Raw genomic sequence first — 19,185 nt, forward strand, 5'->3', positions numbered from 1 at the left:
AGATTTCGTTATATTTAACCTTAAATTTGCTTTCTCGAAACGGTTGAAGACCTCCCTCAAATGAACCACATGATCATCTAATGACCTGGAAAAAACAACAACATCATCCACGTACGTGGTTACGCAGCTCGCCATATCGTCTCCTAATACCTCCTCCACGCATCTAGTTAACGCTGCGCCACTGTTCTTGAGTCCAAATGGAACTCGACAAAATACATAGGTTCTAGATTTGAAAAGAAAAGCTGTATACTTTTGGTCGTCTTCGTGGAGACGCATCTGCCAATAGGATGACGTAAAGTCTGTGCTTGAAAACCAAACAGCCCCCCCGAACTTATTTATAATACGGTCTACTGGGAGGGGTCGATCATTTTCGGCTATCGTCCTCGCGTTTAATTTACGGGCGTCTAAACACAGCCTTACCTTCCCGTCTTTCTTTTTGACGACCACCAACGGGTTTAAAAAGGGACTAGGGGTTTTCCTTTACCTTTAATACCTTTTTGAAGCATACTTTCAATTTCAGCGGCCACCTCCGCTTCGTATGCCTGAGGGATCGGGTAAATTTTCTGCTGAAAAGGCGTTTCATCAATCAACTTAATTCTAAACACGACATTTCTCACAGGGGCTAATGACGGCATAAACAATGCGCTAAATTGCCTGATTACTTTCGTCACCTTGTCCCTTTCGTCTCCTCCCAAACCTTCACGCCCTACACACCCCTCTATCTCTTCCTCGATTGTTGCCTCTTCTTTCGCGATCGTCCCACACACTAAGTTATCCTCGCCTTTATTGAACTCTCGCACCACCACACATTCACCTGGGAACTTAAACACTACTACACCCTTTTTCACGTCAATCACCGCCTGCAACCTCCTCAGCGTATCTATTCCGATAATCACGGGGCGAATCAGTTTTTGGACCACCAAACATACCAAGTCGTATTTCTGACTGCCTATCGTCAGAGTCATCGATACCTGTCGCGTTATCGGAGCGGACCTGCGTTGGTCGGCCCCGATGATAAAGGTTTTCCCGAGGGGTAAGGTGGGCAATTCTATTCCCAAACATCTCAACTCCGCGACCTTTTCCTCAAAAACTACGGATATTTGACTTCCCGTGTCAACTAGGGCTAGCATTGCATGGTTCCCGCAAAGCACTTCGATTTCTGGACATAAATGGAGCCTCTCCTTCTCCTCATGATTCAACTCGTGGGCTGGGATCCTTCCTACCCGTAGTGTTGATAAAATGGGGACTTCCACTCTTATGCTCGCCGGGTTTGGGTGGGGGAAGTCGCTCGACCCAAACTCCGTAAGTTTTCCGCCCGCGGAGGTGGAAAGGAAAAATCCATAAGAGATTGGGGCATATTATCCTCATTCCGATTCCCTTCGCCCCTTTCTCTCTCATTTCCCTCCTGTCTCTCTGCTTGAGTCTGCCCTCCTCCTCGGTTTCCACCGTGGTGCCATGAGCCAAACCCCCTGTGTGACGGATTTCTTATCGCGTTTACGTTAGGGTGGGTCTCTTCTGCCCTTCCTAAATGATTTTGGGACTGGTCGAATCGCCCGAGCATAATTAAGAGCTTGTCGTAAGTGGCAACTTCCAAACTACGGAGCAAATCCTGAACATATGGTGGGAAATGTCTTACCAATAATGCCACCATTTCCTCCTCATTCTCCGGCGGCTCACACAGTTTGATCGCTGCGATTTTCCGAGTCGCGTACTCTTGCATGCTACTTCCCGGCGTCCTCCTGTACATTCCCGACATAACTTTAATTTTGTAATTTATCCGATGATCTTTACTCCAATACCGCGCGACAAATAGTTGTTTGAATACTTCCATCTCCTCCGGAAAAGGAAAAATTGTATCTGCCTATCCCTTTGCCCCTTCATCCAACATCTGATAGAAAAACCGCGATCGTATCTCGGGCGGGATAGCGTGAACGGAATAATAGTTTTCAACTCCCCTCATAAATGCTATGGGGTGTTCATGTGGTTTGCCACGGAATTGCAAATTAGCCGGGGGACTCGGAAAATTAGTCGGAGAACCCGTACCGCCTGCCTTCATTCGACGGATCCCCGCTACTTCTTCGGCAAGATCTTTAATTCTTTTTCCGTGGTGGATCTTCTCCTCCTGTACATCTCGGGAAATTATTGCAACTTGCTCCCTCACAACCTCTACCTTCTCGCTTACTTCCCTTTTTACTTCCTGAACGCGTTCGTCCACTATCTCCCCGATTCCTTCAATCTTCCCATTAATTGCCTCCAACTTCTCTTCTAGTTTCCCCCTTTCATCTTTCTCAGTATCGAAACGCTCTTTCATATCCTTCATTATTCGTTCGAATTTCTCGTCAAGATTCCCCTCTAGTCTTTCAAATTTCTTCATATCCTCTTTTCTAGTTCGCTCAGCTTTTTCAAATCTCTCATCAAGTCTTTCCTCAGCTCTTCCGAATCTCTCGTCAAATTTCTCCTCTAGTCTTTCAAATTTATTAATATCCTCCCTCCTAGCTTCCTCAGCTTTTCTCTTATCTTCTCTCCTAGCTTCCTCAGATTTTTCAAACCTCTCATCAAGTTTTTCCTCAGCTCTTCCGAATTTTTCATCAAGTTTTTTAAATAACTCATTAAGGGCCGATTTCACCAACCTCTCTTTGATCGGCGATCAGTTGATCGGCATCAATTCCCTGATCCGAGATCAAGTCTCGCGTCCGTTTCACCAACGTCTGATCCTTGATCAACAATCAAAATCACTTGATTGGCAATCGCGTAGCATTATAATTCTCATAGATTTGTAAGTAGCTTTTCTATTGGCTGTCTACAGCGCATTACAACGGCATTTGTTATTACCTACGTGAAAACCGCGACTTTCGAGTTTAGAAAACAGCGAAAGCGAATAATTTCTCTGAGTTGGAGGAATCTCATCTCGTAGAAACTCATTCAAATATTATATGGAACAAAAGAACAGATGCTAATACATGCATTGAGAAGAAGAAAGCATAAGCGTAATATAATTAACTGAAAAATAGTGTACTAGCTTTGGAAAATAGAAAAATATAAATTGAGATAAAATAGGCTGCCCTAGCCAAAGTGAAGGAAAATAAATAAATAAATAATATTTCTCAAATCCTAGGTTTTTTTATCCTATTAATGTCATCAAATCTAAATTCCAAGTTATACTATCCGTGAATTGAGGTAAAAAAATATTTCTGTAATTTATCTGCAGGTTTAAAATGCTATTGACTGTTTAAAATAGATGACATTTACTATTAAATTTTTTATGCCTAGGTAAAATGTAAAAATGAGAGAAAACCATTTACCATGAGGAACCATGCTATGGTTATCATGAAAGAAGAATTTATTTAAAAAATAACTCATAAAAGTATGCCATTAATTAAGGCTAGTCAAACAGCTGCTCCTGTGGATACCTCTCCCATGAGTTGATGAAGATTCACATTGAAATCTTGAATGAGAACCTTGAATGAGTACCTTCTCTTTGAATATAATTGAAATTTTGTGGAAAACCCCAGTAGTCACAATGATGAGGAAATATGTATTTTTTTCATTCTTAGTCCAATGGAGAGGGAAGGAAACCTCTGTTTCAATACCCTAAAACTATGGGCATACCCAGCGAGAGGGCAGCTGCCCCGCCTTAGAAGCAAAAATCAAAAATGTCTTTTGGGAAAATATTTTTTCAAGCTAATAATTTTAAAAATTAATAAAGAGTTGTTACAGTTTCCTTAAAATGTTAATTTCATTCACCTTTTCCATGCTTAAATCTTACCTACAACTTGAACAACCATGGCTTGCCCCCCCCTCCCCCCATAGTTTTGATACTGGGTACGTCCTTGCCCAAAACAACATTCAAATGGGTTTAGGCTTTGCTCGTGAGCAAGGTTGTACTTCCTCTCTCCTCTGTTTACAGGGTGTACAAGGAGGTATGGCCTGAAGGGATAACCGCCATCACCTTATAAATAATCATCTGGTATCTCTGCACTTTAAACTTAAGCCCTCAAATGAAAAATATTGAAAATAGTGCTATCGTGAACAGTCCCAAGCCACCAAATTAGTCAATTATAGTGTAGGGGAGCAAACTGCCTGGGCATTGATAGAAAATTAGGACTTCTTATTTCCAAATAATTCCACATTTTTTCCTCCAGATGAAGTTGTTGGGATATGCATGCAGTCTATTGCCCCAATGATGCCTGGGAATCCAGCAATCCCAAAAAATTCTTTTTCCATTCTCAGAAATTCCTTTCTTCCACTAGGAAATTGTATGAATTCTTGGTACAGCATTGCTTTACAAAATGGGACCTTTAAATTAGACTGCTTGATTTACTCACTCTAAGTAGTTCACCAATTACTATGTATCTGCAAAAACTTTTAGATCTCAGGAGCTTCATAGCTTCCTCTTACCTAATTACATAAATGTATATTGCAACTTGAGGCAGGTTAAATGACTGTCAGCTGCATAAAATAAACCTCAATGTGAAAATTAAAAAGTCAATTAATCTCATTCAGACCATAGTTTGTTAGGTTATTTACAATGCCCTGTAAAATATTTTAATGAGACACAATCAAGACTGCATTTTAAGATATACTGGAGCAATGCATTTAGAAATTTCAAAATTTATTTTCAACATAAATATCAAGAGTCAAATGGTAACCACTGCTATCATTGAATTATTCCCACCACCATTGAATTATGATGAAAAATAGATCTGAAGGATATTAAATTGCCAAGAAGAATTTATAAATATGTATATAAAAGGTTGGTAAGAATTTCAATCGCCTAAATCAGGTCGATTGCTCCCTTGGGAACTAGCAACTGACCTACCAGTTACATTTGGTATCTTATTATTGTTTAGTGAGAAGTCTATCGCAATACAAAATTGCAATAATCTGTATTATTCATTTTAATAACAGTCTACTACTAGCTATGTGATGAGCTACACTTTTAGGTGTACATAATTATTTCCATGCCTAACACTAATCAACTCATACTAGCATTACAAAGGTCCTAGCATCAAAAAATTCCAACAGCAATTTTTTCTTTTTATTTTATTCACTTGTATTTCATAATGATAACATGTGAGGATTATAGACCAAATGAAGAAAGAGATTGCTCCATTTCATGCTTTGATTTTAAAAGATAATCCTTAATTTAATTTCTGATCATGTATACAGATGGTTATGCGATAGAATGATAACAATAATGACACAACAAAATAAACTAATTAAGTATATTTTATTATACTAACAAAGCTGTTGTATATATCAAGCTATAATTGATGTGTGAACAATGTAGCGTGTTAAAATTTATACTTCCCATATCTAAATTGTTGTGAACCATCACATGCTACAGTTAAACAACAGTTTTATATTAACACAATTCATGAATTTGCGCCCACGATCTTACCTCACATCACATACTGACATCTATTTATCACTTCATTATACTAGGAGCGACAAACTCATCATGCCCAAGAACTCATGTAAAATAAATTGTGATATACATCCAACAGCAGTAGACATTACTCAAAAACAATTTAATGTCATTGATACATAATATACTTCATTGAAGATTATGGTTTAAAATCTCTAATTTGCATTCCAATATCTTATTAATACCACAGCTGCAAATGTAATGTATGCAATTAAATTGTCGATGCCATGATTTTACACCTTAATGTATTTATTACTATGCTGAGTATTCAATAGGTAGTTAAGAAAATTAATAGGATTCCTTCACTGGTTTATGATTAGCCATTTATCTAACTTTTACATAACATTGTGGGTTATGTGACCCCCTCACCTACATCACCTTCATGAAGTAAGATATTTTAAAGTGCACTACTATACATTAATCATCTTTAGGATACAACTAAAAAAACACTATTACCAGTTTGCTCCAAATCCTGTGCAGCAGTGTTATCTAAGTACATCACCTAGATGAATATGACTGACACCTGACCGTGTATAATGAATAAGATTACATCGTTCATTACTTCTTATCTCTTGACCATTAATTAATAAAATCTACCCAGAATTTGTAGTACCACAATATAGTATAAACATACTGCAATACCATTATCTTCGGTTACCTTTAAAAATCGTGAACTATTTTCATATTTGCCACAGTTAAAATAACCAGTAAAGGTTATATTAAGTTCACTAATTAAATTTCTAATTAACATGTGTCATCTCCAACATCACCGAAAGGCCAACATCGATCAAGCGAAGGTTAAGGTACACATAATTTTGAAATTACTTTTTCAATGGTTTTGATTTGTATGACCATTACACTTGATTTACATGCATGAAACTAAAATGTAAAAGGGAACTCCTTATGTAAGCTGAGGTACCAAAATGCTTATCTTGAAATCGAGGTTAACTTATGTACTTACATGGAAACTTGACGCGACTATTGTCATACACACAGTAAAATTCTACATGCTATTTACTCTAACAGCAGCACTGATATTAATACTAGCTAATATAGTAAATTTCTTTCCTCAAGATAATATCCTTCAAACAAACAACTTGAAATTTAACGTTACAAACCTTCGCAACTACTGACCGATTGAACTACCATTTGATTCCATGCAAGTATACTTTATATTACATACTATTACCGCACACATAGTAGTTATAATAAAACGTATGATGTAAATACAAAACCATCAACGAAACAAGAACAACAGTAGGAATATCTTCCAACAACATACCGGTGTCTTCCATGGTGTCTTCATAAACAACGTCAATCTCATCGTTTCGATATTCGCTACTCTCATGTTGAAAACCCGCTAAATTTAAATACCGTGTGTTCAAGCCACTCAATTGAACCGCAGGCTTTTCGTTACGTAGAATCTCGGAGCTATTAAAAGCTGTTCCACGGGTGATATGGATGATTCCTTCTGCTTCCTTTGTCCTGTTATGAATACGCTCTAGGACGAAATCAACGGCAGGTTTGGATAATCTAAATTTCATTTTTAAACTCCTTATTCTTCGTATACATCATACGCATTTACTTCCAAGGACCTGTGGTGTGCACGTAAGTTTAAATAATCTATAATTATATCCAACTCCTCGTCAGATGATGACAATACGTCGGCCATCTTGGTTGATCATGGCTTGATCAAAGAAAATCCACGATCAACTTGATCAAGGATGTTGATCCCCGATTAGCGCTGATTGTCGTAGGTGAAACTCAATCAGCGTGATTTGAGATTATTTGTACGGTTGATCCAAGATCAAGCGTTGATCGGCGTTGGTGAAATCGGCCCTAAGGCTGGTAATTTCGGTGCCTCCACCCCTTTGCTCTATTCTATCCTCCGCTTGCGGCTCCTCATCCCAGTTAGAAACGTCAATGATTTTCACCTCACTACTGGCGTCTGACCCGTCCTCATCGTACCTAGGGGGTTCGCGATATTCTCTAAAACCCTTACCTTCCGGTTCCATCGCGTACGAGAATAATTATTACAACAAAATACACAAGGAAAAAATATAACTATGAAATTCGCACTTCGCTGAAAGAGTAACAATCATGGAAATCACGTAAGGCTGTAAGGCTTGCTTTACCTCTTCTGTAACAGAATCTGTGTGTTTAGTTGCAGTCAAAATTGCATCGTGTATAGCAGTGAAATGCTAGAACACATGCGAGAATTGGTGGGTGTGAGACGGCAAAATAGCCCCTGTTTTAATTTTGTTCATGCATTTGTGCAATTCCTAGCCATTTTAGAAATAAATGCCATTCTAATCTGAGAAATTCTGTGCCCCGTGTAAATCGGCCTTAACAAAGATTTTGGATGTTTGCAATGTTGAATCACTTTGATTTTTCATTGCGTCATGTCAACTATATAAATGCCCATAGATGTAAAACTGCCCACAAAAAAATCAGTCAATGATCCAGAATGTGGAAATTTTACTACTGGAATGGATTGTGCTTCTATGCTGTCACTAAATTTTCTCAACATGACGTTTTTTGTAACATATCTGTAGTTTTTGGTGAGGAATACCTGTATTAGATTCAAATATTTGATGAAAAGTATGCTTTCTTCCATGGAACGTCTTGATTCTCTCATAAAAAGTAAAAAATATTTGAGTTATTGTTTAGAAATTGTTTAATAACTGACTTAAGGAAACAATGTCATCATAGACTTAATGTCAACATAGACATAATTCTGTCTCGAAATGGATTCACAGATAATGAGGATTTTAAAGGATGGAAAAAATGTCTCAGTTGCAAGGTGAAGAATTTCCCCACTTCTACTGTGGCTAACACATTGAGAAGTATTTCACACCATTGGTGTGAAATACTTCTCAATGTCTTAACTGGTCATGTCAGCCATTTCATTTTAGGTTGTCACTAAAATCTTCTGCAAACATGATTTCAGCCAGCTTGAGTGGTCTCAGGTGAAAGAGGAGGTTTTATTGTTATTATTTATCATTACTCACATTTTTACTTTGCCCCCATTGATTGGCACCCAGCATTATCTTCTAGGTATCTGTGAAAGGTGAGAATGAAGACCCTCTCAGTGAAGGTAATTATCCTGAGATGTACACACCGGATCCAGATGGAATTTCAATTAATGCTTTAGACTCTTTGGCAACTGACGACTTGGTAAGTTCACATTTGCTTTGTTAAGTAGATATTTTCTACTACAGAAATTCAGTCCTCCATGTTATATTCCAACACGAAGAATGATGAAGATAAAATGGATTGACCGTGTGAGTAACCAGGAAGTGCTAAGGAGAGTGGGAGAAAAGAGAAGCCTCCTAAAAACATCAAGCAGAAGAAGGGACAACTTAGTTGGCCACATTTTGAGGCACGATGGTCTGATGAAGACAATCGTTGAAGGACAAGTGGAAGGGAAAAAGGGCAAGGGACGGCCCCGAATGAGTTATATAGGACAGGTTATAAAGGATGTAAAAGAGAATAAATATGTAGCTATGAAGAGATTAGCGGTTAGGAGAGAGAAATGGAGAGCTGCGTCAAACCAATCTTAGGATTGTTGACTAATGATGATGATGAAGTAGATTTTTTCCACTACAGAAATTCAGTCCTTCATGTTATGTTCCAATATAATTTACCATAATAACAATATCACTTCCTATCTTATATCAAATATAGAATAGGAATAGGATTACAGGAATATTTTCTCCATGGAATATTCCTGTATCAATTGCTATAAAAGCAAAGCCTTTACCCTAACTTTGTCAAATGTAAATAAGTAAACTTGAGATTTGTAATAACTCTTCATTATAACTTTCACAGTTAGTCATATCAGTTAAAGATATGCTTCAGGGCTATGTTGCCTTGCAAATTCTTGGGTGGCCCCGTTTCCTGACCAATTCTGGTTTCCTTTTCAAGGAAGATCATCAAAGAAAGAGAATCAAAGTCCCAAAAGTTTTGGCCCATTTCCCCGAAAGTTTTTTCCAACTAACAGATATTTGTCGTTGGTGATGAAATCATTCAAAATAAATGGTTTATTGTTCTAAAGAGAATGGGCGCATACAGCTGCTCTGATCACTCACCTTTGCTCACTGAGCAATTGAGGGCTCTGCCGTCATGGCGTTTCACATTTTTGTGAGAAATAAAACCCCATCCTCTTCTCCAATTTCCACAAAAATGACGGATCATTATCATAAACCCTAAGATATGTTTAAGGCAGCTCTGCTGTCCGCTTACCTTTTCATTAGGACGTATTTTTTCTCTTTGACATCTTTTATAACCTTTACTATTCTTCCACCAGTCCTTCTAGTACTGTTTTTATCATACCATTATGGCTCATTATGTGGTCAACTAAGTAGTTCTGTCTTGTGCTAAGGGTTTTCAGAAGAATTCTCTTTTCTGCCATTTTTCTTAGCACTTCTTTGTTACTCACATGGTCGATCCATTTTATCTTCATCATTCTTTGGCTGCACCATATTTTGAATGCTTCTACTCTAGAGTTCTCTGCTGCTGCTCAACATCCAAGCCTCGCATCTTTGAAGAGATATGTTGAAATTCTTTTCCTTCCATATTGTTCAAACAATATAGGAGGAAAATAAGTGAAATTCATGCTACCTATTCTAGCACTTGGTACTCTCATGCTGAGTTATTGTGATGTCATGATCAACAGATCATGATCATGATTCCCTGGTAAAATTATTCCAAATGAGAAAAACCTTTCACGTAGAATGATGAATCCTAATGTGTTCGTTGTGGTTGGCTGTATTGCCTCTTAATCAGATGATGCAATTTCTAGCCAAATCTACCAAGCATGATTTGCTCCCAAAAAAGAATTTAAATAAGGTATATTCTAATTATAGCAGATGTGGATGTGGTGAGAACTATATGGAGTAAATTATAAGGGGGACTCAGGATTTGCCCTTCAACGCCTTTGGAAAGGGTATTAGATGTTGGCAAACCAGGGTGGTTGTTGAGAGGCATCAATTTCTTTCCGTGAGCTGATTTTAATGGAGCTTGTTATATATTCAACTTTGATTGAAATAAAATATAATAATTACCTTTAATTGATGAAACCAACATTTGTGTACTCCATTTGCCTATGTCGAAATAGATTATTGGTTGCCGATAAATGATGTAACGAGGCCATGATGTCTCAAACTATTGCTGGTAAATTTGTTGTTCCTTATTAGGAGGGTTTTCCTATGGCTAATTGAAAAGGCAGAGTAACCTTATGACCCATATTATGTTAGTCGATGAGTTTCTCCCGTCTTCTTCTCTGAGGTCAGAATAGCTTTTCAGGGAATTTTCCAGTTGTACATGCATATTTGATGTTTTGGTTGCGATCTTTTTGCTTCTGGTACCAATTGGTGAAAACCTGTACCAATGAATTGCTAACCCTGGAGAAGTCGTGCCTAACATGTAGCCTAATGTGGTCGCTGCGGGTGACTCTGACTCGCACTTAAAGAAATGGTTTTAAAGCTTAATTTACATTTTTGTTTTTTTTTTGTAACTTCACACATTTCAGTTTCAAGGTATATAAACTCATACCATGTGTTTAAAAAACTATTTTATTACTTTAATATTATTTTCAATAATTAAGAAAAAGTATCACAAAAATGAGGTTTTTGTTAGAGTTCAAGATTTTTCGTAATTTTATGGTTAACTAGCTTACTTACAATAATTTTTAACTCTTTAACTTTGAATATAGGTTGTAAAAAATTCAAAAATTAGCCTATGGCATAATGTTATAAGGAAAATGTTTTAAGTTATTGAAGCATGAAAATAATGCACCCAATTTTTAAAAAAATGTAAAAAAATGAGCCAAGGTTTATCACAAAGATTAAAAGAAAACTTAAACTAATGCTTCATAATATTTTTTCCAATAGGAACAAATATTTATTTCCACAACTTTATGTCACTATGAATGTCCAGTTATTGGTTTAGTTGCATCCCAAAGTCAGTAAAGTTGAGGTATGTTGGCCATGAGTGAGCCTACAAAACCCACAACTTGATAAAATGTGCAAATTTATTTTTTATAAAAGCACATCAAAGCTTTCAGGTGTAAAAAGATTGCGTAGTCCCTATGTGTATAATATAAAAAACTCACTATTTATTTCATGTCAATACAGTTGAGACAAGTGGGATTGGAGTGTTTGCCACAGACAGGGATGTTGCATGATGCACACGGCTTTCTCTTCTTTGGGACAGTGTCTTCTTTTAGAATGTGCTAAATATTTATACGGGTTGCCTTTGACAGAGATCCTTGAAGACAAGTTCTAAGATGAGGTGTAAATAGTTCTGTAGCCAACTCCTTGAGCCATTTCCTTAGTTCAAGTTTTCTTTCTTTGTCATTCCAGGAGCAAATGATGAGGGTTTAGTCCTATAAAGTCTAAAATATGGTAAAATGCTGTGAAGGGCCAATGCTTTGTCTTTCTGGCGACAGAGTAATTGCGACTCATTTCATCAACCACATCAACTCCTCCTTTTGTGACATTATAAAATGTTATTATCTCTGGTTTCTTTTGTTCTTCTGTGGCATTGTCAATACTTTTACTGTGATGCATGGTGGAGGTCAATAGAACGACCTTGTTCTTATTTGGGACAAAAGATATTAGTGTTGTCAAGTTTTTGGCAAAACCAAACATTGACGAGTGTACTTCTCAATTCTTAGTTCTCAAAAACTCTGGAGGTCAGTATCTCTTTCTTGTTTTTCCTGATTGTTCCAACTGTGGTGAGTTTTTGATTTTGCAAGAGATCATTAGATAGGGCAATACTAGAAAACCAGTTATCATAAGTGACGTTTCTGTTGCTTCCACTTATCGGTTCGACAAGTCTGACTACTACTGGAGATGTTGTTTGACTTATGTGTTCATAAGGTACAGGGCGTTGTTTTCCAAGATATACTTCCATTTTTAGTACATAAAGTGTTCGTGAGTCAACCAGTGAAAACACCTTCACACCATATTTTGCAGGCTTATCATGCATATGCTGCCTGAAACCGCACCTTCCACGGAAGGCCCACAACATCTAGTCAATTGTTTTGTACTCACCAACAGAAAACTTTGATTTACATTTCTTTACAACAAACTCAAAGCATCCCTGAAAGTTGCTAAATGGTCCACTTCCATCCTCTGCACTCGAGTTCTTTTATCAAATGTTAGCATTCGAAGCAAAAATCTAAATCAATTCAAAGACATTACACACTTGAATAGATGCACTTTTTCCCACAACTCTTCTGCGTTCAGATGTGAAGCCTTCAACACACCTGTGTAATACAATAAACCCAACAGGGCTTTAGTTTCTTCAACTGTAGTGTTTTTACAGTCATGATCCCAGCCAAATTTATTTTTATTCAAGTCTATGAATAAATTAGTGTTGTTTACAATATTTTGTATTACTTCGTCAGGCAAGAAGAACTGCCATGCTTGCAACGGTTTTTTTAGCATTTTTTGCCTCGCCTTTTGTTCCCGAAAATGAATGATAAGATTCCGCTGTCTGGTTTGTACGGATTGGGTAGGTTCTGCAATTTTCCAGGATGATTCGCCATCTTTCCCTAAATATCGACTCCTATACAAAAGAGGGATGTCGTCGTCTGATGTTTCATCGTCACTAGAAACTTCACTTCTGCTTTGCTCAGTGTCCGTATTCCTGTCATTGTCATCTGCGCATTCCTCAATGGGATCAACATCACTCCAGTAGTTGGATTCGTCATCCGATGTGTCAAAAGAAAAGCCTTCTTCTAAGGTAAACAAGAGTCCTTCTTCATCCAATGGAACGTGGCGATTGGAAAAAAGTAACTTGTCTACTGGAGCCAGATTTAGGTTTGCTTGCCATGTTTATAATTCAGTTTTATAAAAAAAACACTTAAATTAAGCCCTGACCAAGAAAACACACAGCATTACTCTACTGTACACTAACTTACGCTCACAGTTATAAAAAAAACTTGCACATTTTTTGACAACGCTAATGGCCGCTGTGGGTCAGGCTGACACGCACATGTACGCCTAGGTCAATGAACAAGCTGAAACTGAAGAAACTCAATAGGGTATGGTAGGAGGGTTTTATAGAAGCAGCGACATGGAAAGTGGAGACCGTTCATTATTTTGTATATTCAGCCCAGATATAAATAGTTGTGTGGGGGTCGGAGCGACCCGCAGCAACCACTCCCAGGTTAATTCTCTTTTTTTTCTCAGTGGCATGGGAACATGTGGTTCCCCTTCTGTAAAAGCAGATCAGTTCAGTGATGATGGAGGAGGATATGCACACAATGAAAGCACTAATGGGGACTAAATAAATAAATTGACAATAATGCATCAATAGCTAAAATTTATCTGATAGAATAAAAAAAACAAGTAGATGTCATTTTTCTGCAAAACTTCTGAATATGTTGCTCCATGGAGACTTCATTGTCTAGTTTTACACCCAGATAAGGAGAACTGAAATTTTGTCAAATATACAAAGTTTTATAAAGATCAGTTAGTGGGAAGCTGGTTGCATACACTGGTGAGTCACATGCACCGGTAAACCTTAAAATTTCTTAAAATTACATATTTAGATTATAACCTTAAAAATTTATATTCCTGTGCTTAAAGTAATACACATTTAATACAGTTACTACCTGTGAAGCACCCTTAATAATTTATCCATATTAGTCTATTCAAGCTCCAGCTTGGGGCTCATTCTCAGTAATATTTAATTTTTTATTTTTGTCTGATAAAACAATATTCAGCATCCCTCAGGGTGAACCCCGAGGCGGAGCCTGAAACGTTGGCCAACATGTATAAATTAACCTGGTGGGAATCTGGAAAGTAGTTGACTCAACTCAATTTCTGTCTGCTTTGCCCCTCAGTTGATGTTATTCTGAGCCGTGGAAGTACAAATAATAAAGTAATAAAGATATATGAATCAATCGATGAATTCAAAGGTGAGTGAGTATTTAAAAAGGAATGCTTCCTACTGCATTGCAGAATTCATATAGCCATTATTATGTTTGTAACATGCATACAGCCTGCTACAGCATCCACAGCAGTGACACAACACCTATGACAGCTGCAATAGCTGAAAGTACCCCAGAGAATTTTCTTTTGCCAGAGGCCACTCAAGCGACTGCACGCATGCACCAATGTAATTGGCCACTTACGTTATCCTCTTCACTACAATTATTTACCTTCAAATAAAAAAAGTGGAATTTGATATGACTGCATTGGAACTTAGGTAAACAAAGATATCGGAACAATTCTTGGTTAACAGTTGTAACAGAACTATTAAGACTTTCCTCTTGTCCAACATGTGGCATTATGAGAAAACTCTTTGGGTGCGATTCATAGACCACATTGAAATCTCTCACTTTACAGTCTCTCTTTACGGTAAAGTGATACTTTAGCAAATGTGCGTTGCTGAGTCGTTTCAAGGATCTCACTTTAGGTGTCGATCCGGCATTGAAATTTTGAGTGTTGGCAATGAACGCTGCGAAAAAGTGAAGAAAAAGTTGACAAACGATATTAATTGCATACCTAATTGTTACATATTCTGACGACTGGGTTTCCCTGTTGTATTTTGCTAAGATTTTATTAAGCTGCATTTTCTCGTTCTCTCATATTGTGTGCAAATTTAAATGAATACTGCGTTATTGAAAGCTTTTCCCCACTAACTTTTTTGTGCCTTAATGACTGAGTTGGCTAAATAAAAGCTCGCTTTTAATTAGCTTCGTGCATTGATAATGCCCGTTGATGTTTCCAGCAATGTAAATGTTCAAATGCTGATACCTTTGCGTCACTTTATGATCATCTTGTATGATTAACTGCATACGGTTGTTTGGACTACATGTAAGTCGATGTTTGATGGTATACGTTCATTGAAGGTGGGTGAAATTCTCTCACGTTAACTTTAAACTCTACCAATTAATTTGAAGATTAACAATCAGTGGTTGTCTCTGGTGGATCCATATTTTGAAGGAGGTATGGGTGTGTATTGAATTCTTTTATGCCTACCAATATTTTAATTCTGTTAATGTTGACCAAAGGGGTTATATATTATAGAGAAATGGACATTAAAGAATACCTACATCATCAAAACCAATGAATAAATGGCCACACAATGAAAAATTTTGAATGTGAGAATGGATTTATATCAATAAATATCTCTTTGTCTACTTCAAATGATGCCTCGACTTATGTGAATACCTAACCCGTGTATCCATTCACGAATTTTGTAGTAAAAAAATTCAATGAAATCTGTGATGCTGTGTAAAGAAAATTTCATAACAATCCTATATCCTCGAGAAAATATTGCTTTGCTGCAGATAATATGGCTATGAAGGAAAGTATGTTTTACTTTTTATTGCTGCCTTTCATGACAAGGTCCTATATCATCATTGTAAATATTCAAATGCGTTGTCGATAAACGAAACAAAAACTCTGTAGTTTCAAAATGACAGGAACATGTTAAATGTGATATGGAGGCATGCGGAAAGGGTTCATTAAGCAATTATGGAATAAAAATGCTTCAAATGCAATGCAACGTACATAAACTAGCATTGGTTGGCCAAACGACATGAAAATCAAGTCTTTGTTTACGAAGACCATTGACGCCAACATTAGCAGAATTCTGCTATCATATTAGAGTATTTTTAAGGGAAATTATAGAATATGAACACATAAATGACCTAAGAACTTAACAATTATCCTTTTCAACCACTTACTGTGTTGTAATTATCACAAGAACAAAAAGTCCTTGGTAGTATAACGACCGATGGAGTTCAACCTTAAAATACAAGTAATGGGTCATCTCCATCCATACTATACTCGAATCTCGATAATTTTCAAAAAAAGAGATATATTACGTGACTGGTTATTTCTTGAAAAACGCCAGTCTGCTGCTGCGTTCTCACAAAAAAATTAGTTCCTATTAATTTCCGTAACCCAAATATCTTCATATTTCAACTTCAAAAACAGCCGGTGCGGCCATATTTATTCAGCCGTAAAGGACACTTTACCTTTTTGCGCCGATATCCTTCACGGGAAGTTGCTTTTGGCTCTACGAAGAGTTTGAGAAATTCTTTTTCGCCCCGCACGGAGTTTTTTTTTCGGCTTGGGGCTATCCAGGTAGTCACTTCCTCCCCTTAATGACCTTTCCTAGCGTGGTCCCAGACCCTTTCCTCGGCAACTGGGCAAATACAATCCTCGACCCTTTTCCCCGATGGCAGCCCATCACCGCGTACTTTTGTGGTCAGTTTATTGTTACCAGTGCAATTTTAATTTTTTTAATTGTTACTGTTGCATTAAATGTCAGTTCACCAGTGTATTCCTTTCATTTTGCAATGCCTGTAGAACTTTTAAACGAAGTTCTACGGTTATTTTTAGGGTTTTCAGTAAAACGGCACTATATCATAGACCATCAAATACTTTAAAGGGAATGAAATATTTCAATGTTCCTAGCCTACTTCTAGGTACTTACGATTTATGATATGAACATATTTTAGATCCACGCTACGCTCCACTCGTTCAAGTAACTCTGAGCACGTCGGGAACGTAAGCAAAACTAACGAAAGCGAAACGAAAGGCACTTCAAGAAAAAAATCCTGGCTGTATAATTCCAAGAAAAAATGTAATTCCACCGAAACATCATTTGAAAGAAAATCCGTACAGGAGGAGGAAGGGGAATGCGTACAGAACATTTACGGTTAAATTTGAATGCACGCCAAGAAAATTTTGAAAAGAAAATGAGATATTCTATCGAATTTCACCGCAAATGTACACTTAGAATGTAGCTAACAGAGTAATGTATATTTTTAGATGTAAATCATTACAATATCGCTCCTATAAACTTGCTAGTAAGTTATAAAAATAACAATTAAACATCTAACCTTAGCGTCTCCAAAAATTGTTCTAGTTGATGATCAATTCCGTTAATATGAACGCTAGAATTCCGTTTAAAATTTGTAACCAATCAGCAGAACATACAGAATGTAATTCCTAGCATTGATTTTCAATAAATGCAACATGAACGTTTTTAGTTATTTTAACTTTTAAACAAATAAGTGACCATGAGCACCATCCTTGAGTGGGACACTGAGAGCCAGGATGGGCCGAGGTAATCCCCACACAGACAATAGGAAAGGGGCCTCTCGGGCTGAGGGACCCTAATGGCGGTTGGGACCCACTTGGCATGCTTGACCGCGAAACCGTGAAAACACAGCCTATAGCCTTTTGCTTCGAAAAATTCAAGCCGTGAAAATCCGGCCTTCCTTCTTTAGCATCAGAAAATTCAGGCCGTGAAATCATGCCCAGTGTAGGGAAGAGGTTAAGCCCTAAAGTGAGCTTCGGTTGGGCACTTTAAGGTAAAGTGACGATTTGCCCATTTTTCTTCTAAAGTGGCGTTTAAGAAACGGAAAAAGCAGACTTTAGCCCGGCTAAAGAATATTTTAGCCTAAAGTGCCGTCTATGAATCGCACCCTTAGGCCTGCTTTCCAAGGTCACACGAACGACCGGTCATTTGACCATACACATGTCTTTTCATAACAAGACCTCAGTCCTACCTACTTGCTTGGTGGGGTTGATTCCACCGCCAAGTTCTTTGAAATGACTTAAATTATAATGCAGCCCCAGTAATCCTCTCTGGTTGCATCTGAAGCATCACCCCACCCCCCGCCACTGCCAATCTAGTTTATATATCTGTGGATTACCTGAACAGAGGCTTGGGCCACAAGGTCATCTGTGGCCCCATCAGTGCTATCATTGTGCACACATCCTCCTCCATCATCACTGGTCTGATCTGCTCTTACACAAGGGGACCCACATGTTCCCAAGCCACTCTGATAGGAAGAGACAATTTAGGTGAAGCTATAACCATGAAATCTTAGCTAACGAGAATAAGTAAGCGTGGTCTGGTCACCAACGTTCATTACTCTGCAGAACAATAAATGCTGCACACAAGGTATTGAAATAGAGTATCGTCTTATTTCTAGCCAAATCAGATTTTTTCCACATTTCCATTCTGGCATGATTTTAATGTCATGTTAGCTGGTGACTGCTGAAGAGAGAAGAGAGAGCAGTTAGGTGTTTTATGACAGCTTCTGTTACATCCAGTAAGGTGTCTGTGTCGATTGGCCCATAGAAATGTATTATGCAAAGCGATTCATTATTAAAAGAAAACGCCACTTCTTGGGCATGCCCCGGAAAAATAAGTGTCTGATGTAATAAAATTGACCAATGATGCCTTCACGGCAATGGCCGTCCCCCTGCTGGGGGTTCGTGGAGGATTTATGAGTACTTAATAACCCGGTAGTCGGAGGCAAGGTAACGAATCCAAATTAGTTTCCTGCATCAAGGCTATATTCGGCTTTTGCTCATTTATGAAGGCAATCATTTGGGCCCATTTTTCTTGGCTTCTCACCAACTTTACCTTCAATGTTAGAACAGATATTCTGGACATGTTAAAAACTCTTCCTTGTGGTATATTAATGGATTCAAATAACCATAAAGAAATTACATATTAACACTTGAGAGGTGATTAATAAGGTGTGTGAGTGTGTGTGTGTATCTGTCTTTAATGATGCTGATTTTCGACTCATATGCAGGCACAGGCGTCAACATCTTCCCAGGGTGAAGTGGTGGATGCTGAAGGTACTGGAGCCATCGTGACAGACCTTGACTCTATGCAAGTTTTGACCAAGAAAGAACTATCTCTCAAGGAGACTGATGCCACTGAGGTATGCATGAAATTCACATTCAATTAACCCATTATACCCC

General features: G+C 37.8%; 1 protein-coding gene across 1 annotated transcript in view; it reads left to right on the forward strand.

Moving 5' to 3' along the window:
- LOC124172508 (zinc finger protein 271-like) overlaps positions 1–19,185 on the forward strand; it is a 55,529-nt gene that overhangs the window by 20,771 nt on the left and 15,573 nt on the right. Inside the window, exons 7-8 of the mRNA XM_046551947.1 lie at positions 8,486–8,605; positions 19,014–19,145. Of these exons, the coding sequence (XP_046407903.1) occupies positions 8,486–8,605; positions 19,014–19,145 (252 nt within the window). The remainder of the gene's footprint in view (positions 1–8,485; positions 8,606–19,013; positions 19,146–19,185) is intronic.

Source organism: Ischnura elegans, assembly GCF_921293095.1.
Source record: "Ischnura elegans chromosome 13 unlocalized genomic scaffold, ioIscEleg1.1 SUPER_13_unloc_1, whole genome shotgun sequence".
Lineage (NCBI taxonomy): Eukaryota > Metazoa > Arthropoda > Insecta > Odonata > Coenagrionidae > Ischnura > Ischnura elegans.